General features: G+C 60.8%; 10 protein-coding genes across 10 annotated transcripts; 4 read left to right on the plus strand and 6 right to left on the minus strand.

Annotated features, from left to right (window-relative positions):
• Positions 1–323: 323 nt before the first annotated feature.
• Positions 324–8,130, minus strand: SPSK_00195 (uncharacterized protein; the record flags this gene model as incomplete). Its single annotated transcript, XM_016727173.1, has 2 exons — positions 324–2,885; positions 2,962–8,130. The coding sequence occupies 2 exons, from the start codon at positions 8,128–8,130 to the stop codon at positions 324–326; spliced, it is 7,731 nt and encodes a 2,576-aa protein (XP_016586715.1).
• A 1,239-nt stretch (positions 8,131–9,369) lies between these two features.
• Positions 9,370–10,563, plus strand: SPSK_00293 (deoxyhypusine synthase; the record flags this gene model as incomplete). Its single annotated transcript, XM_016727267.1, has 2 exons — positions 9,370–10,410; positions 10,498–10,563. 2 exons carry the CDS (start codon positions 9,370–9,372, stop codon positions 10,561–10,563), a joined length of 1,107 nt encoding a protein of 368 aa, XP_016586716.1.
• Positions 10,564–11,391: 828 nt separating this feature from the next.
• SPSK_00289 (hydroxymethylglutaryl-CoA lyase) lies at positions 11,392–12,648 on the plus strand (the record flags this gene model as incomplete). The annotated part of the gene is made up of 1 exon (XM_016727263.1): positions 11,392–12,648. The coding sequence occupies one exon, from the start codon at positions 11,392–11,394 to the stop codon at positions 12,646–12,648; it is 1,257 nt and encodes a 418-aa protein (XP_016586717.1).
• Positions 12,649–13,485: 837 nt separating this feature from the next.
• Positions 13,486–15,314, plus strand: SPSK_00250 (nitrilase; the record flags this gene model as incomplete). Its single annotated transcript, XM_016727226.1, has 3 exons — positions 13,486–13,995; positions 14,073–15,193; positions 15,257–15,314. The coding sequence occupies 3 exons, from the start codon at positions 13,486–13,488 to the stop codon at positions 15,312–15,314; spliced, it is 1,689 nt and encodes a 562-aa protein (XP_016586718.1).
• A 766-nt stretch (positions 15,315–16,080) lies between these two features.
• SPSK_00307 (RTA1 domain protein) lies at positions 16,081–17,080 on the minus strand (the record flags this gene model as incomplete). The annotated part of the gene is made up of 2 exons (XM_016727281.1): positions 16,081–16,853; positions 16,906–17,080. 2 exons carry the CDS (start codon positions 17,078–17,080, stop codon positions 16,081–16,083), a joined length of 948 nt encoding a protein of 315 aa, XP_016586719.1.
• A 1,098-nt stretch (positions 17,081–18,178) lies between these two features.
• Positions 18,179–19,252, minus strand: SPSK_00300 (uncharacterized protein; the record flags this gene model as incomplete). The annotated part of the gene is made up of 1 exon (XM_016727274.1): positions 18,179–19,252. The coding sequence occupies one exon, from the start codon at positions 19,250–19,252 to the stop codon at positions 18,179–18,181; it is 1,074 nt and encodes a 357-aa protein (XP_016586720.1).
• An 85-nt stretch (positions 19,253–19,337) lies between these two features.
• On the minus strand, positions 19,338–19,562 carry SPSK_00362 (uncharacterized protein; the record flags this gene model as incomplete). Its single annotated transcript, XM_016727333.1, has 1 exon — positions 19,338–19,562. The coding sequence occupies one exon, from the start codon at positions 19,560–19,562 to the stop codon at positions 19,338–19,340; it is 225 nt and encodes a 74-aa protein (XP_016586721.1).
• A 560-nt stretch (positions 19,563–20,122) lies between these two features.
• On the minus strand, positions 20,123–21,493 carry SPSK_00279 (chorismate synthase; the record flags this gene model as incomplete). Its single annotated transcript, XM_016727253.1, has 2 exons — positions 20,123–21,365; positions 21,459–21,493. 2 exons carry the CDS (start codon positions 21,491–21,493, stop codon positions 20,123–20,125), a joined length of 1,278 nt encoding a protein of 425 aa, XP_016586722.1.
• A 580-nt stretch (positions 21,494–22,073) lies between these two features.
• Positions 22,074–23,444, plus strand: SPSK_10297 (uncharacterized protein; the record flags this gene model as incomplete). Its single annotated transcript, XM_016736774.1, has 1 exon — positions 22,074–23,444. One exon carries the CDS (start codon positions 22,074–22,076, stop codon positions 23,442–23,444), a length of 1,371 nt encoding a protein of 456 aa, XP_016586723.1.
• Positions 23,445–23,883: 439 nt separating this feature from the next.
• SPSK_00214 (uncharacterized protein) lies at positions 23,884–27,426 on the minus strand (the record flags this gene model as incomplete). The annotated part of the gene is made up of 1 exon (XM_016727192.1): positions 23,884–27,426. One exon carries the CDS (start codon positions 27,424–27,426, stop codon positions 23,884–23,886), a length of 3,543 nt encoding a protein of 1,180 aa, XP_016586724.1.
• Positions 27,427–27,643: the final 217 nt, after the last annotated feature.

Raw genomic sequence — 27,643 nt, forward strand, 5'->3', positions numbered from 1 at the left:
ACACCATGAAGGTGAAGAATAGAGATCGTTTTTTATAATTATCTGCTGTTCTTCAAGAGCTATATACACCGTTCGCAAAACACATAAACTCGGTAAAACGAGAGACAGCTACACATACAATAGGAACCACGAACCAAATGCAAAAAGGCAGAAAATGAAAAACAAAACACCGTTCCCACCAGTCGACCAAGGCAATGAAAATGCCGTTGTAGCAAAGCAGAGCTGAACGTATGAAACAAGGAAAACAAAAATAAACACAAAATTTTAAAGAATACGACAGTGGGGAAAACAAAGACTACATTTGAGTCTTTCCAGGCTGTAAATTAACGGTACCGCCCGTAGTCGTCCTGCGGCCGGTGCCGGTTGCGCGGGTCGCGCGGGTCGTACGGCCCCGGCGGTGGTCCTTGGCCGTCGTTGGGTGGTGGCGGCGGCGGACCCCGGCTGTCATAGCCGACAGGCGTGTAGCGACCGGCATCGCGCGGGTCACGCGACGGTGGCGGTGGCTGGCCAGGGCCGCCCGGACCGCCCGGGCCGCTTGGTGGGCCGGCGCCGTACCGCCCGTAAGGGGACTGTTGTTGCGACGGAGGTGGCGCCGGTTCAACGGACCGCGGCACCGGGGACGGCTGGTAGCGACCGCTCAGCGAGTGCGAGTGCGAATGGGAGTGGGAGTGCGCGTGTTGCGGCGGCGGCGGCGGCTGTTGCTGCTGCTGTTGCGGCTGCATCCGAGGGTCCTGGGGTGCGTAGGACCCACGATCGTCCCGCATACCACCACTGCTGAGGTGGTGGTGGTGCGACGGCGGTTGCTGTTGTGACTGCTGCTGTTGCGCGCCCCATGACGTCGCCGGAGGCGGACCCTGGGACGGGCCGCCGGCTGCTCCGTAGTGGTGAGAGTGGGGTGCAGGCGGCGGACCTTGCGACCAGCCGCCGTCTCTGCCTTGCGGCACTGGATCGCGGCGACTCGGCGGAGGGTGGCCAGGGTACTGCGGTGTAGGCGAGGCTGCATGCGGCGGCGGGGGCTGCGACCCGTATCCAACGCCGTAGCCACCAGGCTGCTGCGATGGCTGCTGCGGATAGCTCTGTGACGGAGGAGGCGGCTGCTGCGATTGGTACGGGTGTCGGCTGTAGTAGTCGCGGTCGGCGGCGGTAGCAGACTCGACGGGCGACAAGACACTGGACCGCGCGCCTGGCCCAGCCATGCTGTGGACCTGAGGAGAGTTGTGCGCGGCAGGTGGGTACGGCTTCAGCGGAGGAATGGACGACTGAGACTGAGGCGGCGGCGGCGCCGGGTTGCGGCCGTACGGAGAGTACACAGGATTGCTAGGGTCGTGGTGCGTGGTTGGCGGTGGCGGTGGCGGGTTGCGACCCACCATGGATGGCGGCGGTGTCGACGACTGTGGCGCGCTGGACGATACATCGCTTACCCTCTTAGGTGCGGGCGGGTCATCGTTCAACAGGGCCATCAGGCTCGACGTCTTGGCTGGCCGGCTCGCCGCGGCAGGCGTGGGCGTAGGTGTCGACGCCGGCGGCGGCACGCTGCTGGAGTACACATCGTGCATGCCGCTGTGCATCGGGCGGCCGTGGCGCTGGTCGCCGCCACCCATGACTTGCGGGTGCACCGGCTCGGTGAGCAGACTGCGACTTGGCTGCTGATGCTGGATAATCGGTGCTGGCGACTGGCCGTACGGCTGCGGCGGCGTATGCGCAACACGCATCGGGTCAGCAGGACGGCTGCCGCCCATCGACTGCGGCGGGCCGGGTTCGTTGCTGCGGTAATGAGGAGGTGCACGGCCGCCCGGCGTGGATGACGCGTACGGATCGTAGACAGAACTCTCGGGCGGGCGAGACGACGCAGGATCGTCGGGCCGCATTTGCTGCTGCTGCTGCTGTTGCTGTTGGCGCTGGCGCTGGGCAAGCGAGTTGAGGCGCGCGTCGACCGCGTCGCTTGTCGGATCGGCCCAGGACGTCGTGGGTCGTGGCTGGCCGAGGGGTTCCGAGGCTGCTGCTGAGGAGGCGGCAACGGCTGCAGACGAGGGTGGTGGTGGAGGTGGCGGCGGAGGCGGCTGCTTTGGGGCCATACGCACACCGCCACTGCCAGACGAAGCACCGACAGGCGTCTGCTGCGGGCCTGGCGGTGGCGGTCCCACAGATCCTGCGCGCATCTGCTGTTCGTTCACGGCATCCCTGTCGTGGTAGGCTGCACCGTACGGTGGCGGAACGACCGACGTGGGGCCTCTTATTGGCCGCGCCGTCGGTGACATGGCTTGGCTACCTGCCGTCGCACCCTGCGGCATGAGGATGGACTGTGGTGAGTGCTGTGTGTGCGGCTGGTGCTGCTGGTGCTGCTGGTGCTGCTGGTACGCGACAGTGGGCGGTGGCACCTGTGCCTGCTGGGGCAGAGGCACCGCCGATACGGGCGCGGCTGGCTGCGGCTGGCGTTTGCCGTGGGACGGCGGTGTTGGCTGACCCATCTGGGGTGGTACCTGTGCTGCGGCACCACCCGCTGCCGATGCAACAGTAGACGTCGTGGGGGGTTGGTGGGTTGCGCCGCCGCCTGACTGGGACGGCAGATGGGGTGCTGGCGGTGGTGCCTGTGCGATGGGCACAGCCGGGATCAGACGCCCAAACTGCGACGGTCCGGCACCGCCCTCTGCCTTGACGTCCTCGACAGCATCGCCCGTCTTGCTGGCCGGAATACCAGCCGCGGAACCGGGCGGGGTGTAAATGCGCGACACACCACCCGTGTCGGTTCTCTTCCGGGGTACAAGCGGCGGCGGCGGCGGCGATGGCATCTTTTCGCCTCGGTGCTTCTTGAAGTTGGCCTCGTGGGCAATCGCCTCCCACTCTGCCTTCTTCTCGTTCTTCTGCCGAAGATAGTAGTTTTTGACCTGTGATATCGAATTAGCAAAACGAATGTCGCGTGCGCGCTGGCATTGTGCATTTAGTTCGTGCACGACTACGTACCATGACGGGCGTCTTGGACTGCATATGCACCGAAATCGCATACCAGTCCGTGCCAAATGACCGAAGAAGAGCCGGGAAGTCGTTGCACTCGGACACGCTCCAGTAGCTCGATGTCTGCGGGATCGGGGGCCGGTAGAAGGGCTTCGTATGCGCGTTGGGGTCAAAGTTGCTGAGGCCAATCTGCAGCGGCGGCGGCGGCTGCTCCGGCCGCAAAGACGGAGGTGCCAGCATGTCGCCATTCTGCGCAGCCGGCGTCAAGGCCTTTTCGACCATGGCGCCGTAGCCGAGACGGCCGTTGCTCGCGTCGCCGGCTGCCTTCGAATCTGCAGTGCCCAATGGCGTTGTGCCCGGCTGCGCCGCTGCAAGAGGAGGAGGGTGCATGCCGCTGTTGGGAGTGCCCGGTGGGCCGTCGTAGTAGTGCGACATTCTCGGGGCAGGTGGCGCATTGGGTGCCGGGATCGGCGTGATGGTCGCCGGCGCGCCGTCCTTGCGATGCTGTACTTTCGGCGGCATGAGCGACTGCTGCAGCTGCGACGGCGGCTGCTGGCTCTGCTCGCTTGGCGGCCGTGGGCTGCCCTGGACGCGTGAGTTGGACCGTGAGCGTCCAGACTTGCCCGAGCCGGCGGCCGTGCCGGGCGGTGTGGGTGCAAGGATTTGCGGCGTCTTGGGCTGCTTGGCCTCCTTGGTCTCCTTGCCCTCTTTGCCCTCTTTGCTGTCCTTTGGGCTGTCTTTGGCGTCCTTGGCGTCTTTGCCATCCTTGCCATCCTTGACGCCGTCCTTGGCCTCCTTGTCCTTGTCCTTGTCCTTGGGAGCGCGGCGCCGGTTCCTGCGGCCGTCGGGCTTCTCGGTGCCATCTGCGCCACCACGGCGACGGCCGGGTGTGGCCGCAGGCGTTGCGCTGTCCGACTCGGCAGCGGATGCGGACGCGGTCTCGAAGCCCCATGTCGGCGCAGCCGCGCGTCGCGGCCGACGCCGTTCGCCGTTTTCGCCCGTCTCGTTGGCCGTCGAGTCCTCGTTTTCGTCGGGGTTGCCGAGCTCCGAGACCAGCGCACTCGACCGCTGCTTGCCGCGCGTGCCCTTCTTGCGTCGCTTGGGCTGGCGCTTGAGTTTTTCCTTGAGATTCAGTTCCTTCTTCACCGTGTAATAGTACTGAATGCAGGCATGGAAGTCTCGGTTCGGCACCGCCTCGGCAATGCGGCCCCACTGCTTCGGAAACTCGAGGTACGCCTTCTCGAACAGCTCCACTTCCTCGGGCGTAAAGTTGATGACGGGTGGCAAGACTTGCCAGGATGTGACCATCTTCTCGGGTGGCAGGAAGCCAGACCGGTCGATAAACAGCGCCTGCATCCGTTCCTCGTCTGTCCAGTACATGCCGGGGATCGTCGCCTCCTTGTTGCTGGCGTAGCGCTCGTTTTGTGCGCGAAGCTCGCGCTCCTTACGCTCGTCTTCTTCGCGCATTGAGGCCTGAAGCACACGTTCGAGGTCTCGTTCCGTGGCAAAGCGTCGTCCGGTGCCACGGCCTTCGGGCCGCGCGGGTTCCGCGGGCGGTGTGGCCGGCGCGGGGATCTCGGCCATGCCGTGAATGCCCATGTACTTATCCCGGCTCTTGACGGCAACAATGTCGTCCGACTCTGTAAACTGCAGGTACTTGACATAGTTGTCGTGGTATTGATTCCTCTGTTGCTGTTGCTCTTCGGTCTTGACGAGATCGAGCTGCCGCATATGCTTGAGCACAAAGTCGTCCATGTCGGGCGTCGTGTCGTTTTCGTCGAGGGCTGCCCGGTTTTCGTACCATGGCGAACAGCTGTAGTCGGGCAGGTCCTCCAGGGGCGGCGTCTTCATATAAAACCGCGCCACGTCGGGGTACGACAGGTCGACTTCGTCCACATCGGTAGCGTCCTCGTCCTCCTCGGGCTGTGACGGGCTCGATGGGCGTGCTTGCTCGAGACCCGGGGGCGAGTCGGTCGACGACTGCAGCTGGGGCTGCACTCCGTTGCTGGTCGGTAGGCCATCGGTTGATGCTGCGGGGATAGGGCTCTGTGTCGGCAGAACAGGTGTGGGAACGGCACTGGCACTGCTTTCCGCAGCGTTGACCGCGGGCTTTTTCTCTGTCTTGACTGGTGACTTGGCCCTCGCCGTCGGTGATGTGGTGGCGGTAGGAGACAGAATCGGAGGTTTACTGGCGGCCATTGACGATGCGGTCACAGGAGCATTGTCGACGTCCATCTTGTCCGCAGCCGATTCGGAGCCGATCGCCGGCGCCTTTGGCGGTTTTGCGGCAGTTGAATCGGAAGCGGGTTTGCCTGCTGCCGTCGGCGAGGCACCGGCAAGGGTGGCGGTGGGAAGAGCTGAGACTGCCGGTTCCTCCTTAATCTTCTTCGACGCTTGGTCAGCCTTCCGCCAGGCGGCGAGGGTGTCCTCCGGAACCGCCCCAACGACATCCAGCAGCCCAATGTTCGCTTCGAGCATATCCTTGACCAAAAACGATTCTAGCAGGGCAGCACGGGCGACGCCCTCTTTGGGGATAGCTTCAGCCTGAGCGCGGAGCTTCTTGAGCTGCATCTCGTGCTTCTCAATCTCGACGTCAAAGTAGTCGTTCATGTCTTCTTCGTCGGAGTCGGACGTGCGATCGGGAGCTGTCGAGGCAAGCGACCCGCGGCGGACAGACACCATCAGTGCGTCGACGTCGACCGCAGGGTTTTGGTCAACCGCGACTTTGGAGGGCTCCGCCTTCGGGGCCGTAGCCGAAGCAGCAGAAGAGGCAGGGGCCAAAACAGTAGGCAGCGGAGATGACTTGACAGGGCCATCCTTGTTCTGCGCCTTGTCCGTTTCTTTCTCTCCCTTCTTCTCCTTGTCTTGCTTTTCCTGTACCTTGACGAACTCTTTCGGCGCATCCTTGCTCACTTCTGCCGGCTGCGCTGGCTTGGCTGCAGGCTCGTCTGGTTTGACGGCTGGCGCACCAGCTTTGACGCTCTCCTTACTCTTCTCGGCCAGGATGGGCGTGTTGGCTGGCTTAGGGGACTCGGATGGCTTCGTCTCGGATGGCTTTGGCGGCCTTGGCTGCGGCTGCGTGTTCGACTGTGGTGTCTTGCCCGTCACAGTTTCGTCTCTCTCTGTTTCCTTTTCCTTCTCCTGCTTGTTAGACCCCAGGCTGGTTGGTTTCGGCTGTGATGCTTTGGCGACGGCAGTGTCTCGTGCAAGAGCGGCGTTCCGGGCAAATATTCCGGTTGGCCTCTTGGTATCGGATATATTGGAGGGAGTCGGGAGAGGCGAACGTGCCGTCTTCTCCGCAGCTGGACGTGAGGCCGGAGTACCGTCGGCAATTTCACCAGGCTCGCTTTGGTCGGCGTCGAGCATCGGTGTGTCGGAAGAAAGCGCCGCACTGTTCTCGTCAGAGCGCGGGCGCTTGTTTGACTTTTCTGTGGCGACCTTGGACGACGGCGACGCAGTGTCTTTGTCTTGTGGTTGGTCCGCTACTGCACTTGGCGAGAGGCCGGGTTTGGGAGAATCAGCACCGGTAGATTTCGCAGCACCTGCTGCATCCTTGCCCGGGTTCACCCACTGCACACTTGATGCGCGCTGGGGCTTGGGTGGCAGCGGCTGCTGTAGACGCGGGCCGGTTGGGGCACCGCTCGTCGGAGGTGGCTTTGCCGGGACGGTTGACGACGTATCCGAAGACGAAGCGATTGTCGACGTTTGCGTCGTAGACGAGGTTGCCTGCTTCTCATCGCTTCCTGTCTTGGGCGTGGCCACGGATGTTGGCTTTCCAGTGGACGCCTCAGCAATGGACGGCGGCCGCGCAGGTATCGAGCCAAACGCAGGCGCCGAGGGGGCGACGGGTGGTGGTGATGCCGGTGGTTGTGCTGCATCACGCGTGATTGGAGGTTCGCGAGCGGACGGCTCACGAGAGGGAGGGTCGCGGGAAGCAGAATCGCGCGGCAAAGGCTCGCGGGAGATGGTATCGCGGGGCAGGGAGCTGCGGTCCTGCTTTGGCCACGGCCCATCGCGATCGCGCATGTCCCGCGAGTCGCGCGAGTCGCGGTCGTCGCGGTCGCGGGCACGTTGGTTGTCATCGTGGCCGTAGCGGTAGCTGTCGCGGTCGTCACGGTCGTTGCGCGGCCACCGGCCTTCCTGAGACCGGCTGCGCGGGAAACGATCGCGATCATCGTAGATACTCCCAGCGCGGCCACCGCGTCCGCGCTGTTCCCAGTCACCCTGGGGTCGTCCTCTGCCAGGCGCTGGGCGACCGCGACCTGGCGTGGAGCCACGGTACGACTGCGCTGAGTTGAAGACGGGGTCAGACGACGACGAGCCAGCCGACAGTGGTCCGTCGCGTGACCCTCGCCTTCCCATGGGCCGGTCAGAGGTATCGGACAACCCCCCGAGGGGAATCTCGCGGATGTCGCGTGTGCTTAGAATGTCGCGTGCGTCGCGCAACGGGGTGTGCAAATCGCGTGGATCGCGGTTGCTTCCCTCTGCGCGGAGAGGCGCATCGCCACGGACGTTGTCACGGACGTTATCACGCACGTTGTCGCGGACAGAGTCACGGACAGAATCACCGCGAAGCGAGTCGCCACGAAGAGAGTCACCCCGCGCGGGTGGGTCGCCGCGACCGGGCGGATCTCCGCGTCCTGGTGGTGATCGTGGGCCGCGACCCATGGTAGGCGGCGAGTTCCATCGTCCTCGAAACGGGGGATCTCGCCAGTCGCGGTCGCGTTCGCGTTCGCGACTGCGGTCGTCTCGAAACGGCGGGTCACGCCGGTCCCGGAAGTCGTCCCGGTCGCGCGGACCTTTATTATCGCGGCTGTCCTCGCGCATCCATCCACGGCCTGGGCCAGCACCACGGCCGCGTCCTCGAAAGTCGCCCCCAAAACCGCCGCCACGGGGCGCGCCAGGGAGGTCGCCTAGCGACTTCGGCCCGCGTGGTGGGTCCCGCGAGTTCGCATCGCGGAAGCTGTCGCGGTTGGACTGGAAGGGGGGCTGGTTGTTTCGGGTCTCGCCCGACAGGCGGCGGCGTTCGTTGTCACTGTACTGTCCGCCTCGGTCATTGTAGCGGTCCGAGGGCGACCGGTCTCGATCCCGCATAGGCGGCGGAGACCTCGAGCGACGGTCGCTGTCATAGCGCCCTGTATATCTCGACCTGTCGAGTTTTGTTAGATTTGGGAACATGACGGCGGCGGAGACGACTGGACGTCTGCCGGGCGATGAAACTGTGCGTGAAAAAATCTTCGATGTCTATGCCCTATGTCGCTGAATAACGAAGCCCTACTGTGAGAGGCCAGAAAATGCTCGCTGAACCAACACAACACATCTCGACGGCCGCACCACACCTCTGCATAAATGAGGCCACAACAGGATATTGCACGCAAGCAACGAAAGACTTACATCGAGACAGTCAGGGGACGGCCGGGATTGCGCCCTCATTCGCGGTAGACGGGCAGGTTCCCATCCACGGCGCCGGAGCGCAGTCCAGGAGCAGGGTGTCGTGTTGTCGAGTCGAAAAAGCACGATGGCCGTAAGCGTGTCTGTGGCGACAGGTAGGGTGCGCGGGCGAATATCCAGGCGATATTGTTGTCGTTGTCGGAGGTGTGTTGATGAAAGATCTGTCTTCAAAAGGGGGGCGGAGACGTACTCTCGGTGTGGCGCTCGCAAGAGGGCTGGGTGCTGACAGCTGAACAGTATGTGATACGGATACTGATAAGGTCTTAAAAAGAGGATGGTGAAGTGCTCTGCTTTCGCGGCACGGCCGATATGTTCCTGGATGCGAGGGGGCGCGTGATGCAAAAGGCAAGGTTTCGGCGTTTTGAGGTTGCAGGATGCAAAAACGCCCCGTGAGAATCGCTGTGAGGCAGCAAACTTGACGGGCAAGGCCTGAAAAACGCTCCTTCCCACGTTCGAAGCGATCCAATGCGTGGGTGGCCAATCACAGGCCTGCACCCCCAGTTTCGGCTGTTGTGGCCCTCACGCGCGGTGGTATCTGCGCTAATCCGGAAAGGGCTACCCAGTCGGCTAGTCTCAACATCTGCACAATTGGCAAGAACATTCTTTCTTCTTGAAGAGTGGCGGCGCGAGGCTATTGGCCAGGCAGGTGCGGAAGTCAAGATGACCCACTTATTTCGAGAAAAGGTACATGGGTACGAAATACAAAGAATGGAGGTACAAAGGCTGGCCGCACCTGCACTTGCAGCGAGGGAGGGCCTGGCCACCACCCAAAGAGGCAATTACCTGCAAAAATAGCGAAGAAAAAAGTTTTGGGGCGACATCGCTCGTAGCACTGCCAGATCGACGACGACGACTACCTGCATGTGCTCTGGGACGACTGCATCTGGGCGACGTTTTGGGTCCCCATCTTTGGTCTTTGCATTCTTTATGTCCATCTGAGTCACCGCAGTCGCTCGAGTCGCAACCATGACAGGATCAACAGCCCAATCCACGACAGGCGCCAACGCCACAGCGGCGGACAACCAGCCGCCGTCGCAGGCCACGGATGCCGTTCTCGTCAAGTCGACGCAGATGCCGGACGACGCGCAAAAGGTGGAGGAGCTTGACTTCAACAAGTTCAAGGGCCGGCCCATCACGGCCGAGGACCTGTACCAAGGCATGCGCTTCATGGGCTTCCAGGCGTCGGCCGTGGCGGACGCCATCCGCATCATCAACGGCATGCGCGCGTGGAAGGATCCCGAGACCGGCGAGGGCACGACCATTTTTTTGGGGTACACGTCGAACCTGATCTCGTCGGGCCTGCGCGGCGTGCTGCGGTACCTGGTCGAGCACAAGCACGTGTCGGCGATTGTGACGACGGCGGGCGGCATCGAGGAGGACTTTATCAAGTGCCTGGGCGACACGTACATGTCTTCGTTTAGCGCGGACGGCGCCGGGCTGCGCAGCAGGGGCCTCAACCGAATCGGCAACCTGGTGGTGCCCAACGACAACTACTGCGCGTTTGAGGACTGGGTGGTGCCGATCCTGGACAAGATGCTCGAAGAACAGGAGACGGCCAAGATGGCCGGCGACGACGAGGCATTCCACTGGACGCCCTCCAAGGTGATCCACCGGCTCGGCAAGGAGATCAACGACGAGCGGTCGGTGTACTACTGGGCGTACAAGAACGACATCCCCGTGTTCTGTCCGGCGCTGACGGACGGCAGCCTGGGCGACATGCTGTACTTCCACACGTTCAAGGCGTCGCCGCAGCAGCTGCGCATCGACATTGTCGAGGACATCCGGAAGATCAACACGATGTCGGTGCGGGCGAAGCGGGCCGGCATGATCATCCTGGGCGGCGGCGTGGTCAAGCATCACATTGCGAATGCGTGTCTGATGCGCAACGGTGCCGAGTCGGCGGTGTACATCAACACGGCGCAAGAGTTTGACGGCAGCGACGCGGGCGCGCGGCCGGACGAGGCAGTGTCGTGGGGCAAGATTAAGATTGGTGCCGATGCAGTCAAGGTGAGTGTCTAGGGATTCGCATGTGAAGGATGAATTTCCACGAGCTGGATTTCCGCCTTGTTTCTGAATGACAACTAACACAGACAGGTGTACATGGAAGCCACTGCATGTTTCCCGCTCATTGTGGCCAACACTTTTGCAAAGGAGCCTTGAGCTTGCATCGACACAAGAACCCTAACTGGTTTGGGAAGGCAAGACAACTCGGTGAAGCATGATGAAAGGACGTTTGTCATACTCTTGCAAACAGAGCCTTATGAGCAGTTTCAGAGACAGCACAGTGGTCGCCGGCAGAAGGACGGCCACTACGCTTGTCCAACGACGGCATGCTCCGCTCCCACCCCGGCACGACTCGACACGACGTTGACGAATCACAATGATGCCCGTGGAGAATTTTACGATTATAGAATAGACTGGCATAGTTCAACCCCGGACAGCCCTTTGCAATTGCTTTCAGGTGTCCCAATTACCTCCAGTCTGGGAAGCGGAGCTTAATTTCCTGCATGATCAACCAAGACAGACGTTGAGAGGTGCAAGGCCAAGCCAGAATACACCACAAGAATCAAATGAACAAACTACACTAGCACATAGTTTTTGTGTACAAGAAAACACCATAGAAGCATCCTAGATGGCTGTTGGTCGATGCTGTCTGGCTGCATATCTTACAGTGTATTGCTGAGCCGATTGCTTACCTAAATTGCCGATTCTATGCGCTGGCATCACGTGTGGGCTCGCTGTGGGGCAAATGAGGAGGCAACAGCACCTTCCAGCACAGCGAGCCGAGAGGAGCCAGTTGCCGATAGTTGCCCTACGGAGAAAGTGGGATGCCCGCGTTTTACACTGATAGCATGGCGGTATTGAGAACCTTCTCTGTATTTTTCACAGCCATACCATACCTGACGTACGACTGTTTCCTATTCTTTTTTCTTTTCTTTTATATTTTCAGTCGTTTCTCAGACGTACTCTGTACACACATCGCTGAGAATGAGGCTTTCTACGCAGTCGCTTGCACGCGCTGTTGCGCTCCAGAGCTGCAAACGGGCATCATCGGCTGCACCGTTTTCAAGAGCTGCATGCACCGGCGTGCGGCGATTTGCAACAGCCCAGTCGACGGCCAGCGAGGCCCAAGCAGCGGCAGCGGCAGCGGCAGCTTCGGACAACCACGTGCACATTGTCGAGGTCGGCCCGCGCGACGGCCTCCAGAACGAGAAGCGGGCGATCCCGCTGGCGACCAAGATCGAGCTGATTGAGCGGCTGGCCAAGACGGGCCTGGGGACCATTGAGGCCGGCTCGTTTGTGGCGCCGAAATGGGTGCCGCAGATGAACAACTCGGCGGAGATTCTCGAGCACATCCTGCAGCACCGGCTCTCGTCGCCCGTGCCAATATCCTACGCATTCCTCGTGCCCAACACAAAAGGCCTGGCCAACGCAACGGCCATCCTGCAGCAGCACACCGACCGCTACGTGGCGGACGTGGCCCAGGCCCAGGCTCATGCCGAGGCCGCATCCCCGGGTAGCCACGAGGCGACGGCCGGTGCCGAGACCAAGCCGTCGTCGTTTCTACCGGCCGTCGAGCTCGCCGTCTTTGCGGCGGCCACCGAAAGCTTCTCGCAAAAGAACCTGAACTGCGACATTGCCACGTCCCTCGACCGCTTCCGCGAGGTCATCCGCGCCGCCAAGCAGACCACCGCCGACGACGCCGCCGCATCCGGCACGCCCGTTCCGCTGCGCGTGCGTGCCTACATCTCCACCGTGCTGGGCTGCCCCTTTGAGGGCCCGGACACGGACCCGCGCCGCGTCGCCGAGATTGCGACCGACTTTTTGGAAATGGGCGCCGACGAAATTGCCCTCGGCGACACGACGGGCATGGGCACGGCGCCGCGCACCAAGGACCTGCTGCGCAGCATCACGGCCGCGGGCATCCGCAACGAAGACGTGGCGCTGCACTTCCACGACACCTACGGGCAGGCGCTGGTGAACACGGCCGTCGGCCTGGAGCACGGCATCCGCACGTTTGACAGCTCGGTGGGCGGCTTGGGCGGATGCCCGTACAGCCCCGGAGCGACGGGCAATGTGGCCACCGAGAACATGGTGTACTTCCTAGAGAGCCTGGGCATGGACACGGGCGTCGATCTGGACGCGGTGGCCGACATTGGCGCCTGGATCACGGGCGAGATTGGCAAGGCCAACGACAGCAGCGTGGGCAAGGCGGTGCTTGGAGCCCGGTTACGGAATGCGTAAGATTGTACGTGGCGGTTCACGTCTACAAAAGATATGGGGCATATATGAACAAAACGCAGCATAGTTTTGAATTTACCACATTCTCTTGGCCATGCCGGGAAGAGTGCACCCGTCCATTCTAACAATGGTAGCTTTGCCAATCACTTATGCCTCCAAGTAGTCCTCACACTTGTCTGACAACTTGCCCTTTGAGGCCCCTGGACGGTGTCGAGCAGAAAAGGTGACTGCGCGGTTGAATTCCACAGATGCAATCAGGGCGCTGGTGTTGTCGTCATCGCTCAGCAACACGCCACTGAATGGGGGCCACTCTCTCACTCTTTAGGACTAGTCGCCCCCGGATTCTGGGCTCCGCAACCCACCCATAGCCATGTACTGCAAATCTAGGCCCGCTAGGCTAAACTGGTAGCCCCCATCTCCCCCAACAGTCCTGTCTCACGCCACACCAAATCGTCCACTACATCCAATCTGACAGCCTCAGCAGGGGCGGGGTAAGAGCGACCGGTCGACTTGGAGGGCGTGTGTAAGTGGCTAAAACGTTGTGTCGTAGGTGGTCAGCTTCGTCAAGCTTGGCTCCTTCCTCTTGCTCCCGTTATCTCACCCAGAAAAACCTGATTAGTAGCAGGTGCGCACCTGCCCTCGGAAGGCATGGAATCTCCATGGGGTTTCCCCCTTGGAAGGTGATCTCGCTGTTTTGCAGCTGATCCTTCGTCCTCTCCCATTTCTTCGTCTTTCTCGTTTCGTTTCTTTTGTGTCCTTGTTGTCAAACAGACAAGCCCATTACCTCCACGTCATATCACCATTGACTCTCGTCTGTCCCTTCCGACAATCTCCTCCACGATGACAAAGATTCGTCTGGGAACCTGCTCGCCCACGCCCGCGGACTCGCCCCAGGCGTCGCTGGCCCTTCTCGAGACGCTCGCCCAGCGGGCTGCGACAAAGGGCATCGATCTCCTGCTGCTGCCGGAAGCGTTCCTGGGCGGCGGCTACCCGCGCGGCGTCCGTTTCGGCAGCACCCTGGGCGCAGACAATGCCGACGGCCGCGAGGCCTTTTTGCAATACTTTCAGCGCGCCGTCGACTTTGGCGATGTCGTGGGCGATGCTGGCGCAGGGGGTGGCGATGCCTGGGTCAACAAGACCGCGGCAGATCCGGAGCAGGCAACCGACAAGACGAAGTCGACGACGGCGCCGGGCGACGGAACGCGCGAGACGTTGGAACGGATTGCCCGCGAGACGGGTGTTTTTCTTGTCGTGGGCGCAATCGAAAGGGCCGGCGGCAGCCTCTACTGCGCCGTGGTCTACGTCTGTCCGACCCAAGGCGTCCTCGGCAAGCGCCGCAAAGTTCAACCGGTAGGTCACCTCTGCTGTCCGTGCCACTGCACTTCGTCTCGTTTCCTCTCCGGTATGGCTCTCGTACTAATCGGCAGCCCTCCAAGACCGGCTTGGAACGTCTGATCTGGTCGGCGGCCGGCCCCGCGTCGCTGCGTGCCGTCACAGCCCATATCAAGGGCGTGCGCGTCAACCTCGCCGCCGCCATCTGCTGGGAGAACTACATGCCGCTCGTGCGGCAGTCTCTGTACGCGCAAAACGTCAACCTGTACCTGGCGCCGACGGCCGACGGGAGCGACGCGTGGCTGTCGCTGGTCCGCACCATTGGCATCGAGGGCCGCTGTTTTGTGGTGACGTCCAATATGACGACGAAGACGGGCGGCTCCCTGGCGGCGGCGGCATCAGTGGCATCAGCGGCATCATCCGCAACAACGCAGCTGCCCACCAGACAGGCAAACGGTAACACGGTGACCGCCCCATCGACGGCGACGGCGACGACGAATACAAGTGGGGGGCCACCCGGATCCAACTCGGGAATCAACACCAAGATTGTCGACTATACGTCGTCGTCGCCCATGGGCAAGCCCAGACGCCGCAAGAAGTCGTTTGTCTACGACGAGTATGGCAACGAGATTGTCTTGTCGTGCGAGACAGTGGCGGAGGAAGATGTGGAGCCAACGACCATCGTAACGAACGGTATCGACAGCGAGGAGGACGCATCCGACGAAAACGCCAATGGCATACACGGCCTGTCGTCCGACGCGCCCGTGCCTCTGCCGCCCTTCCCCCACCTGCCGGTCGACAAAGCCTGGGAGCGCCACAAGCACGAACGCCGGCGGTCGTCGGTATTTGACGAAGACGACAACGAGATTGTACTGTGTCGTCCCCCTGACTCGGCCAACACAGCACGGGCCGAACAAACCATTGTCGACACGGCGCCTGAAGCAAGACCTGTTTTTGAACCCGTTTTTGAGCCTAGCCCGACGACCATTCCAACGCGAGAAACCGGGGGCCAGGATACGCGCGAGAAAACTAAAGCGCAAGAGACTGCGCCCAATGTCCCCGGAACGCGCGGCGGCTCCGCGATTGTGTCTCCTTTTGGCGAGGTGCTGGCCGGGCCACAGTGGGACGACGCGGATGGAATCATTGCGGCCGACGTCGACTTTGACGACTGCATCCGCGGGCGGCTCAGCCTGGATGTCGCCGGCCACTATTCACGGTATGTCGATGCTGTAGATTGCGGAATGTTACTGCATGGAAAGAAATGACTAACGTGCTCCAGGAACGACTCCTTCAAACTGTCTGTTGCGGGATTGGACATGAGTCCCCTGTCGTATTAGGTTTCGAAAGATACGAGGTGTGAGTGTGCGCAGAATGTACCATATACGTCTAGATGGGCCTTCATTGAGGAGGGTGCATAGTACAAATTGTAAAATGTAAAACGAAAGAATCTGTGCTTTGTGTCGTATTGTGAAAGGCACATGAGGCGCAAACCGCAACAAAACGCAAACAGTACAGAATACTGGCACGGCAAGTCAACGGTTGTATATTGATCGAGATATGGTCATTACTTTCCCGATCTTACATTGTGCAGCGGTTTCAATATGCTGCTAGTCTTTACCTCGTCCTAGTACGTTGACGTCTTGAATATGTCCGTTGGACTTGTCTACATGCACGAGAGCCGTATGTGTGGAGCACACCCCTGTCAGGTTTGGAGATCCTAGAGAAAATCAAAGTTTGTCGAGATTCGACCTAGATGTACTTAATTAAGGTCACATGATGCTATCTAAGAAAATGCCTGCATTATTATGGACGCACGTGATGTGTACGCGTATAGAAACTCTCGGCGTTCGTAATATATCCAGCAGAACCATTCCCAAAATCAGTCCATGCTCCTATAAAACACAATTTCTATCTAAGTAACAAACGGGGAGGTCAACAAGCAGACCAGGCAGAAACAAATAAAGGTAAACAAACGTAAGCAAATTCATATCTAAAGAGTGCGCCATTTACGATACCCTTCCTCCACATTACCGTCTTGCTTTTGGAGCAACGAGTCTCGTTTCCTTTCTCCTGTCAGGGCGTATCATTGTAGCTCTACGCTACTTAGCGGCGCCGTTCGTCGGGCTTGAAGGGCTCCATCTGGACCGAGCCCTGGCTGTAGTCCGTCTCGGCGCCGTTGCTGGCGTGGCGGCGGTTGCTCTCCACGTCGCGGCTGTGCAGGTGCTTTCCGCGGCCGTTGCTGGGGTGCGGGTCGAGGCTGCCCGGGTACCAGATGTAAAAGACGACCATGACGACGAACATGGGGACGGTGTCAAAGACATAGAGGGTCCATTCGTGCGACAGCGGGTAGCCGTCCTGGCCCATGGCGAACTCCACGACGCGGAAGATGCTGCGGACCATGATGAGGGCGGACACGCCGTAGAGCATCCACAGGATGCGCTCCCAGCGCACGTCGGCGCCGGCCCCGCTGCTGCTGCTGCGGACGGCGCCAACGGCCTGCGTCTTGAAGCGGCGGTGGAAGACGACGGCGGTGGCGCAAAACAGGCCAAAGAGCAGGACCTGCAGCACGAGGCCGCCGACGACAATCTTTTCGCCGGTGCTGGCGAGCGAGTCACTGGCCATGAGGCCGCCGCCGCCGCCCTGGACCCAGAACGTCACGATGTCGCCGGTGACAAAGAGGCGGGTGAGCCACTTGACGGGGATGATGCTGTAGTGGGCGCCGTTTACGGTGAGGATGGTGCGCTTGAGGACCATGTAGACAGAGGCAGCGAAGCAGGCGGGCGGCAGGAGCAGGCAGAGGCTCTGCACGATATAGGGCGGCAGCAGGTTGGTGCGGGAGTAGGCCGCGGAGCGGACAGCATAGCCGACGACCTCCACTGATGGGTGTCAGGAAACGCGGAGACAGACGGGGCAGTGGGGATCACTTACGAAAACCGCCGACGGCAAAGGGGATGCAGAACCAGAGACGGTTGATGTACAGACGGTAGGAGTGGGCAATCGTGAGGATGCCGTAGAGGACGCAGAAGAGGACGGAGGCGGGCAGCGACGGCAGATACTTCCAGGCGTAGTAGTCGCCGCCGTCGAGAGGCAAGAGTTTGGCCATGATGGTGGAATGGCGGGACGAAGCGGTTGAACGGAAAGAATCAAAGAACGTAGTGAAGGAGAGTCGTCCAGATCGTTATCAAATAGGTAGCAAGCGAAGTCGAAGGAGCGGAAGGATCGCAGGCGTTAACAAGACAAAAGGAGTTAACAAAAGGAGTCGGCGTGAGATGCTGAAGTGTTCAAACAAGGGTGTCCGCAGCATGGCTTGGGCCCCGAGGTATATATCGTCGCGATCGCTGACTCGCAGACATCGTGAGCTTGCATTGATGCCCCTGAACATTCGCCCGTATTACAAACGTCTGCCGCGCCGGCGAGACCCTCCGATAAGCACTGCCCAGGAGACATGGCATTCGATGCTGCGACGGCGGAGCCAAAATAGAGACCCGCCTTACATGCCAGCTGGCCAATCAATTTACATCCTATACTCGTACAACGCATCAGCGGAAACGCCCCACAGCGCTACAACTGACACAAAGAGACAGGGGTCCAGAGACCATCAGAACCCAAAATAGTAATCTGGAAGCCTGGCAACCGCGGACACGCCACGGTGTGATTGGCTGGCATCGAGACATTGTGGGAAAGCATGGTTGTCTTCCTGTCTTTCTCTTCTGTTTTTATTTTATTTTTATTTTTATTTTTATTTTTATTTTTATTTTTATTTTTATTTTTATTTCTTGGCTCCAAAGTTCCAGGCAGAATGTGGCCAGCTTCGCCAGATCTCTTCCCCTTTGTCTCGTATCGCTCGCATCGTTTGGGTCGTCTCGGGTTAGGGCGTCGAGGTCTTTTGTACTCTGCGCGTTGGCCGACTGGCTCGTGCCATCGGCTCTTCGTCCCGTTCTGTTATACTCGCTGCCTAATCTTTTCTTAGCAGCATTTAACTCTAACTATCTGCCGATCCCTCTCGGCTCCTTTCGGTTCCTTTGTCCTTTTCAGCTCCGGCTTGTTTTATAATTAACTTCTGACGCGTGCCACGTTTTTAGTATGAACTTTGTGTCTTTTTCCATCTAAAAATATCGCACCATAACGATGAGAAGGTGTGCTTCTGCCCCTTTCGCCTCGCAACCGGCCTCGAAATATTCGTCCGATGTTGTTTTTCATCTTACGCTTCGTGACCTCCGTCGTCGTCCCCGCCGTGGCCACCGCGACGATCTCGGCCCTGCTGCCCGTTCCGTGCGCCCTGGATCATCGCCAGTGGCCATGCGAGCAGCCCCTGCCATGCCGCCGGCATCGTCCGCGCAATGTCCTCGAGAAGCAGCGCACCCACGTCGCCAAAGATCCAGATGTCGCGGCACCAGAACAGCAGCACCGCGAAGTGGGCCAGCACGGCCAGCGCGGCCGGCATCTTGTCGACGATGCGCGCAAACACGCGCCGGCCGAGGACCAGCGGCCACATGGAGATGGCCATGACGAGGTCTTCCTGGCGGCTGGCCACCGGGCGGCGGGCGTCGTTGCGCGCGTCAATGGCCCACTGCAAGCGCGCAATGGCCGCGTCGAACCCGCGGCGTTCGCGCTCCGAGCTGGTCGAGCTGGCCGAGCTGGTCGAGCTGGCCGAGCTGGCCGAGCTGGTGCCGTCCGTAGCGAGCGCCGCGCGCACAGCGTCCCGCAGCGGCGCCGTCTCCAGGCCGTCGCTCAGAAAGTCCAGCCGCCGGATGACGTCCTGGATCAGGTCGGCCATGTCCGTCTGCATCAGCACGGCAAAGGTGGCCGACGTGACGGCGCGCAGCCCGCGGTAGGTGTGCATGTACGCAATGAACCGGTCGAGCGTGTCTCTGTGGGCCGCGTCGCCGGTCCCGTGGGCCCCGTGGGTCCCGTGGCTGTCCCCTGCCGTCTCGCCCGCTGCGCGCACGTCGCTCAACATGTGCTGGCCGATGAGCCAGCTGAAGAAGAAGACGGCCAGGCAGCTGTCGGGCGACGTGAGCGCCGCGTGCCGCTGCTCGTTGTAGATGCGCAGCGCGTGCGTCTGGTACTGCAGCGCCTGGTGCTGATAGTACGCCGCCTGGGCCGGCCGCGTCTCGGCAAGGTGGCGCGACGAGAACGCGAGCAGTTCGTTCATCAAGAAGGGCGTTTTTGGCGCCAGGTTCAGCACCAGGCGGTGGAACGTTGCACTCGACAGCCGCGGCATCAGGCTCAGGTCGCTCGTGTAAATGTTGTGCATCAGCTCCAGCTCGACCATGTTGGCGGGTGGGATAGACGGACCGTCATTGTCGCTGGGCGGGGGTACAGCCGTCGGACTCGCTGTCTGTGTTCTGGATGTTGGATCAAAGGGACCTGACGGTGGCGTAGACTCTGCTGCCGTTGCTGTCGGCGGAAGAGGAGACGGACGACGTGACGAGGTTGCTGTTTCTGATGCTGTTCTCGACGGCACTGACGGCACCGACGGCACACTGCTCGTAAAGGAACACGGCCGGCCTGCAACGCTGCAATTCACGCAAATTGGTCGATTCTCGTCGCACTGGCGAGTCAGAGTCAGTCGTAAGCTTCATGTCGTGTGTTCCGTTGGTGACTGTGCACTCACCTTAATGTGCCGCTGTTTGCACGCACGGCAGCCCCATCGGGACTTGCTGTGTGGCCGTCGGACGCCCTTCATGGATGGGATGCCAGTATGCCAGTGGGTGCTTTTCTTTTCTTTTCTTGTACTTCTTTTTTTTTGGACTTTTTTTCTTCTTTTTTAAAGGAGTCGCGAGGTTAAAGTGTAAGTTTAAGAATACCATAAAAGGAAGTTCCAAGAGAGAATGGAAAAGGCGGAACTAGTGCTGCAGAGAAGGCACATAGGACAGCATTGGCACACCACGAACTGCGGCTACATTACGACGTGCAGAGTGCATTGTCCCGTCAGGTCCTGGCCGGCATGGCCCCAGGAGAACGATGAGCGAGTGCGATCGGTAAGCAGGGATGGATGGCCAGTGCGCCGCACGAAGCTACAAGAAGAAACGCCACTGTCTATTGCTCTGTCCCATTTTATCTGGTTGCGTTGTCCCTCCCCACTCTTCATTTTGCTGTTTGCTGTCCTCTTTGCTGCCCACCTTGCTGCCCTCCCCTGCCCTTACTGCTTCACCTCCTCCGTCACGCCGTTGTCGGCCGGCGGCGCCACCGGCAGCGTCTGCGGCAGCGGCGGCAGGAATTGCCGCGCCGTGTGCCGCGCCTGCTGCGCCAGCACCGCGTCCATAATCACCAGCGCCGCCATCGCCTCCACAATCGGCACCGCGCGCGGCACCACGCACGGATCGTGCCGGCCCTTGGCCGCCAGCACGCCCTGCGCGGAGCCGTCGTACGTCGCCGTCGTCTGCGCCTTGCCGATGGTGGCGGGCGGCTTGAAGCCCACGCGGAAGTAGATGGGCGCGCCGTTGGAGATGCCGCCCTGCACGCCGCCCGAGTAGTTGGTCTTGGTCGTCAGCCGCGAGCGCGTGGCCGCCGCGCCCGGCGGCGTGGCCGTGCCGGCCGGCAGCGGCTGGTTGGGCACAAAGGCGTCGTTGTGGACGGAGCCCGGGATCTCGCAGCCGGCGAACCCGGAGCCCAGCTCAAACGCCTTGGTCGCGGGGATGCTCAGCATCGCGTGCGCCAGCACGGCCTCGAGCTTGTCGAAGCACGGCTCGCCCAGCCCGGGCGGCGTGTTGCGGATCACGCACGTCACCGTGCCGCCGATGCTGTCCTCGCGGTCCTTGAAGCCCTCAATGTACCTGGCCATGGCGGCCGAGACGTCGGCGTCGGGACACCGCACCGGCGCAAACGCGTCGACCGTCGCGCGGTCAATCGTCGACAGCAGCCGGTTGCGCGCGCCGGCCGCGGCCGATGTCATGTCGTCCTCGTCCTCGCTGCCCGGCGGGAACAGGTGCACCTTGCCGACCGACGACACAAAGGCCACAATCTCGATGCCGTACGCCAGCCGCAGGTACTTTTCGGCAATCGCGCCCGCCGCCACGCGCCCAATCGTCTCGCGCGCGCTACTGCGGCCGCCGCCGCTGCTCGCCTTGACGCCGTACTTTTCCAAGTACGTCCAGTCCGCGTGGCTGGGCCGCGGGTACAGGTCCATGGTCGAGTTACCGTAGTCCTTGGGCCGCTGGTCCTTGTTCATCACGCGCAGCCCAATCGGCGTCCCCAGCGTCACCCCAAACTCCGTGCCCGACTGCACCTCCACGCGGTCCGCCTCGTTGCGCGGCGTCGTAATGCTCGATTGTCCCGGCCGGCGCCGGTCCATCTGCGGCTGGATGTCGTCCTCCGTCAGCTGCATGCCCGGCGGGCAGCCGTCGACAATGCAGCCGACCGAGCGGCAGTGCGACTCGCCATACCTGGACACGAGACGGCGGTTAGTAGGCTGGCGACTTGGCAACGCAACAGCTTATAGACAGCTTTTAGACAGCTTGTAGACTGGCTCAACTCACGTCGTCACCCGAAAGTACTCGCCGAACGTCGACATTGCAGCAATTGGGGAGTTGAGAGGATGGAAAGAATTGAGGCGATGGACAGTAGTCAAGAGGGTACAGTGTGGACACAAGGACGGTGGGCTCGATGGCTTTTGTATTCAAGTCGTACACCGAGTTGGCGTCTCGTCGTGCGTCGTACGATGTGGTCCGTCAAATAGCTGTGTCGATTGAGTCAGAGTCTCTTTCTGGTTTGATCGCCCGACATTGGATTTTACTTTTTTCTCGTTCCTTCCCCCGCCATCGGCCCTAGCGCCGCTAAGGTACCTGCAGTTTGGCACGCCATTGCCTTCTGGATCCCAGGGACTGTTTAGCGGGCTGCATTTGCCTCCGCAAGTCGGGCCACCGGGCATGCCAAATGACTAATCAACATGGCCCAAGCTGTCATTGTCAGCTCCCCTATCCGTGCTGCTGCCATTCATCGACCGCTACGCCGTAGCTTCTCCATACTCTAAAGAGCCACTTTCGACATCAGACACCACAACAGCCGTTGCCTTCATCAACACACCGGCCATCCCACGCAATGACTGCCCTCGCATCCCGGGCCCTGCTGCCGTCATACGTACCGCCGCAGCAATGAACGACAACGACCGCGCAGCCGCTGGCCGGCCGGGCCGCTCGTCGCCATTTCCCTCCGTCGCATCATCATCATCGTTATCGACTCCTTTTCTCTCCGCTCCATTGCAACCACATCCACAGCGTCTCGGCGGCACGCCACCACTGCACCTGACCGCCCGCTTCCTCTCCCTCCCTGACGTTCACATCGACATACCCGACCCCGGCCGCGTCACCGTCGTTGGCCTCAAGACGCTGATTCGCAAGCAGCTCGAGCAAGCCGCGGCCGATGCTAACAACAAGGTGATTGCAGACACAAAAGGAAACGAAAAAGGAAAAGAAAACGAGCACCCGTCCTCCTCGCCCACCCTCCACGATGCCCACCGCCGACGCCTGCGCATCATCTACGCCGGCAAGATCCTGGCCGACGACGTGATCCTGGGCCACGTCCTGCGTCCTGTGCCGCCGCCTCCGCGCGCCGGCCGCTCGCCCTCGGTGTCGACCTCCGCTGCCTCGACGCCTGTTGGCAATCAGTCCACAAATACCAGCACCGCCGCGCCATGGGCAGGGACGGATACGCCACCGTCGGCGTCACCGGTCGAGGGCGTGGTGGGCCGGGTCTACGTGAACTGCAGCATCGGCGACATTTTGCCCGAGAGCGACCTCGCCGCCGAAGCCGATGCCGCAGCCATTGCCACAGCTGCATCCGCAGCCGCCTTGCACCACAACCGCGGCGGGTCATCCGCCGTATCTGGCATATCCGGCGCCTCGACGCCCGGGCCACGGGGCGGTGCCATGCGCCTCGAACCCAGCCACCGCCGGGGCGCGAGTGGCGGTGGCGGAGGAGACGCCGGCAACGGCAGCAACCATGCTGGACCGTCTTCGGAAACCCAGCATCCGCCACAGGCGGGCCACGCCGGCCGCAGCACAACGACCATGCCGGCCCCGCGCGGCTTCGAGCGCCTGCTGCAAGCCGGTTTCACCGCCGCCGAGGTCAACCAGCTGCGCCTGCAGTTCAACACCATCCAGTCCAATCGCTTCACGCCCGACACCATGCCGTCGCCCGACGCGCTGCGCACCATGGAGGACAACTGGCTGGACAATGACCAGAACGCCAACGGCACGGCCGCTGCGCCCGCGTTTGGCCGTGGCGGCGGCGGTGCGGGCGGCGGCGACGACGGCATGCCGCCTGTCGAGGACACGGGCCTGCCCAACATGCTGGACACCATGGTGCGCGCCATGGTCATTGGCTTCATGTTTCCGCTCGGCAGCATGAGCTGGCTGATGCGCGAGGAAGGACTGTGGACGCCACGCTGGCGCATGTTTGTGAGCATGGGCATCGTCGTCAGCCTCATGATTGGCTCCGTCAAGACGCTGGCCCGAGAGTGGTAAGAACCGTGGCGGGCATTGGACGATAAGGAGCCTCGGGCCTCACCGTTCTTCTCTTAATGAACTGTATATTACTTTGGAAGCGGTCATGTACTTTTTATTTCATCGTATCGGATCCACGACGGGAACGTTTGGGCGTTGGGCAATTCACATTCGTGCGAACTGATTAAATAAAGCTACAATGTTGGCGAAGATGTGTATTTTGTGTCAATTGCAATATAAAATTGGCATTTGCTATATAAAAAGAAATCCCAAACTCGCGAGCTGGCTAGGCAATGGAAAGCAAAACAGGAAAAACTCAAACAGGAACTAGTAAACAGAAACCAAAAGGAGCTAAAAGGCCAACATATACCAACTAGATCATTGCGGCCGTCCATCTCAAATTCGTATTATTCGGAACGTCTTGTCCATCGACCACCACCCTGTGAATTCTGTACTTGCTTTACAGCTCGTCGTACACCTCCGCAGCAACAGCAGTCGGGTTGGCCGCCGAGGTCGATACATCTGCCGCAGCAAAGAGTGATGCTGCGTTCGCATTAGCAGACATCGAACCGGCTGACATGAACGTGGCGGGTGGTAGCTGGGCCGGCTCGACCGAAGATTCCATGGCCTCAACCGTCGCTGTTTCCGCCATCGCCGAGCCATCAACGGTTGCCTCGGACGTAGCAGTAGCCACCGTCGTCTGCGTGGCCGTCTCTGTTGCGGTTTCAGTCACCGTCTCGTACACCTTGACTGTCATCTTCTCCACGACTGTCTCGACCAAAATGTCCGGCGACCCGACACGGCTAACCATCTCGGCAAGCGCTGATTCGGAGTTCGTCTCGGCCGCCAACGCCGCCTCGACGTCCTTTTGTTCAACGCCAATGCGGGCATCACCGGCATCTCTCACCGGTGCGAAACCAAAGTCCGTAGCCGGAGGAACCTGTGCTTGAACGGCTTGCAAGCCTTGGTCGCCTGCGCCCGGTGACCGCAGTGTGGCCAGCACAATGACAATGACGCTCAGCACCGTTATGGCGACGTGCTTACGGTCGCGCAAAAACACCTGGATAGCTGCAAGCAGAAGCTCCGGCAGCGATGCTGATTCGTACGGCGCATGGGGGTGGCTGGCATGGGGTGCAGCACCGTCCGTGTCGTTGCCAAAGGCCCGGTCGGTTGTTGACGATTGACGGCTCCGGCGTTCTTCACGCCGACTGTAGGCCTCGGCACTCGGCGATGGTGGCGATGGACCGTACGGAGACGTTCCGGCACCCATGTCTCGACTGGCCGCGGTTTCGATTGTTTCGGGTACATCGGACAATCGCGTGCTCTCCACGTGGCGTGACGGCGACGTCTGCGCTCCTGCGAGCGCCGTATGCGGCGGCGTCCGGCCATAAATCTCACGCAAGCGATCCTCTGCTTCACGTCGTCTGCGGTTGGCATCGGACGTGCGGTCCGTGGTGGTCAGTGCGGGTGGCTCGACCGGCGAATCTCGAAGCGGTGGCGACATGGCCATGGCACTTGGAGGTGACAGGTGGAAATGGTCAGCCATGGCTGGGGACTGGGACTGCGAGATGTCCTTCTGCGCTTCGAAGGGCTGGTGCTCTTCACGATCCTCGTGTAGGTCGTGCACGTCGGGCTCGTCAAGCAAATCATCGCCGTGCATGCCCGCCTCGTCGATCTCGTTCTCCGCCATGGCTGCTTGGACCGCGGCATCCGCCTCTTCTTGCTTGTGGAGCGCCTCTTGCTGCTGCAGGCTCCGAAGCTGGTTAAGCTCGCGGAGAAGCGCTGCGTCGGCCACGATGGGCTCAATCTCCACATCAACACGCTCCATCTCGCTCCAGCAAGCCGCCCACGCACCCACCGCCATCAGGCCATTGCTGGCGTACACCTTGACACGGAAAACGCGCTCGGCACCGAGCGACTCATAACGGATATCAGACCGGCAGGTCGTGCACCAATGGCGCTTGTTGGCCTCGCCTTCGTCCTTGTGGTCGTTGTAATAGCCATCGCTCTCATCACCCTCAACCTCGTCCTCGCAGTCATCCTCATCGTCGTCCGCCGGGCCCAGATAATGGCCGCACTCGAGAATCCGAGCCCGCCGCCGGACGGGCAGCTCCAGCGCCTCCAACAGTCTCTCTTCGAGCACCTCGTAGTCGTTCTGCGGGTGAGGTAGCAAGACACCTCGCTCGGCCACAGTGTCGGCACCAAGAGAGTACTCCTGCAGTTGACACCATGCACTATGGAGTCGCTTGAGCGCGGCACTTGGCTCAAACGACGATGTTGCAAAGTCATCGCCGTCATGGAGAGACACGTCGTTCTTGTTGTGGCCGATGTTCTCGTCGAACGTTCGTAAGACATCCGACCACACCCAGCGCGTCGGCATGAGCGTCGCGTGAAGAAGAACAAGCGGGGCTGGTTCCGGCTTGCGGAACACCTTAAAGCGTGTAGGGGTCTGACTTTTAGACGGTGATCCGGGCAGTGACGAATATGTGCCAACTGAGCCCATGCTCTGGCCGTCATCCAGGCCACTACCTGTACCGAGGCGCCGGCGGCGGGCAGCCGATCGGGGAGATACTCCGTAGATAACAGAGGGCGAAGGAGATGACATCTGGAGAGCCCGCACAGACGATGGCGTACGGAAGGCAGCCCGAGGCGTTCCACGGATGGTGTGGTGAACGAATTCGTCGTCGTGTTTGTACTCCTCATCGTCTTCGTGCTGCTGCTCGTACTGGGACATGCGGGAAATTCCAGACACGCCAGACATACGCGGTGAGTAGTGACTGGTCCCGCGATGGTATGCGACACTTCCAGTGTCCTCTGCGTAGGCGTACTCATCCTCGCTCTCGTGAACGTCGGTGGCGTCTTCGACCGTGCTGTGAAGGTCCATCTTCTGATGTGCTTCTGGGCCTTCATCGATGCCGTTGTTGCTGGCGCCGCTGTGGTGCTCAAACGACCCCAGTGAGCTGCGTGGACTGCGGTCGCTAAACACATCGTCGTCGTCGGGTTCAGCATCACCGTCGTGGTCATTCTCGCCCTCTTCGTCCGTCGTCGTGTCGTGGTCGGCGTCTTCAATGATGCTACCGTGAGACTCCGACATGGCCCTTTCGATGTCGAAATGGCCGCCTGTGGCATCCTTCTCATTGATTTTGGCCACAACAGCCCGTGCTGCAGCCTGGATCAGAGCTTCGGTGCGCATTGATGTACGCCGGTCCGAGACAGCCGACCGGGCCGAAAATGCCGAGCTGCGGCGCGACGTATGTTCGTTTTCGCCCATGTCGTCAGGGAGTGTGCTGTGCTCCACGTGCTCGTCCTCGTGGCCCCCAACTTCATCGTGGAACTCGGCATTTGACTCCTCGCCGTTAGAGAGTGCGGATGCCGCGATGGGCACGTCTGCCTCATTATGCTCGACGACGCCAGGGGCCTCAGCATCCTCGTCGCCCTCGTCCTCCTCCCGTTCGAGGTCTGTGGCGTCACAGTCCTCTATGGTAGGCTGCGACAATGTTTCACCGAGGGGCCTGGCAGTGTCTTCTGAAGCGTCAATAGTATCAAACTCGTCGTGTTCCTCCTCTTCCTCCATGTCGTTATGCTCCTCTTCGTGCAGTTCCTCAGCTTCCTGTGCCACATCATCTTCTGTGGCTTCTCCAGTGTGTGCTTCTGCACCATTGTTTACGTCTCCCTCGTCGACATTTGGCGCCGTTGCTTCATCAGCCTCGCAATCATCTTTTGCCTGCACATTGTGTTCTATGTGGGCGTCGTGCTCGTCGCTGTGGCTCTGGTAAACGATCGGCTCGTGGCTTTCCTCGCCCAAGTCGTTCGGGTCCGCAAGGAAGGCATCGATGGCTGCAACAACATTGGCCACGCCGTGGTTGTTGCCTGAGCTGGCGTTGTCTTCTTGTGCCTCTTCGTGTGCTGTCTCTTCGGCAGCCGGCGTGTCGAGAATGATGTCCTCCGCCACCCCCGCCTCGTGGCCGGTAATGTCGTCGTTGAGGACGATGTCGTCGGCCATGGTGCGCTGTACGTGGTATAAAAGTTGAAGCCCAGATCGAAGTGGGAAGAAACAGCAGGCTGGCGAGAAAGAGGGTAGAAAAGAACAGAGGTATTATGTCGCTGGTCTGGTCAAGGCAAGATGAAGGTCGTTTCGATTTCTTATGGTGTCTTACTGTGTCTTTGCGCTCTGGCAACGGAAATGCAAAACAAGCAAAGAACGGGATGCGAAATGTTGT

This window comes from Sporothrix schenckii (assembly GCF_000961545.1).
Source record: "Sporothrix schenckii 1099-18 chromosome Unknown Cont45, whole genome shotgun sequence".
In the NCBI taxonomy this organism is placed as follows: Eukaryota; Fungi; Ascomycota; class Sordariomycetes; order Ophiostomatales; family Ophiostomataceae; genus Sporothrix; species Sporothrix schenckii.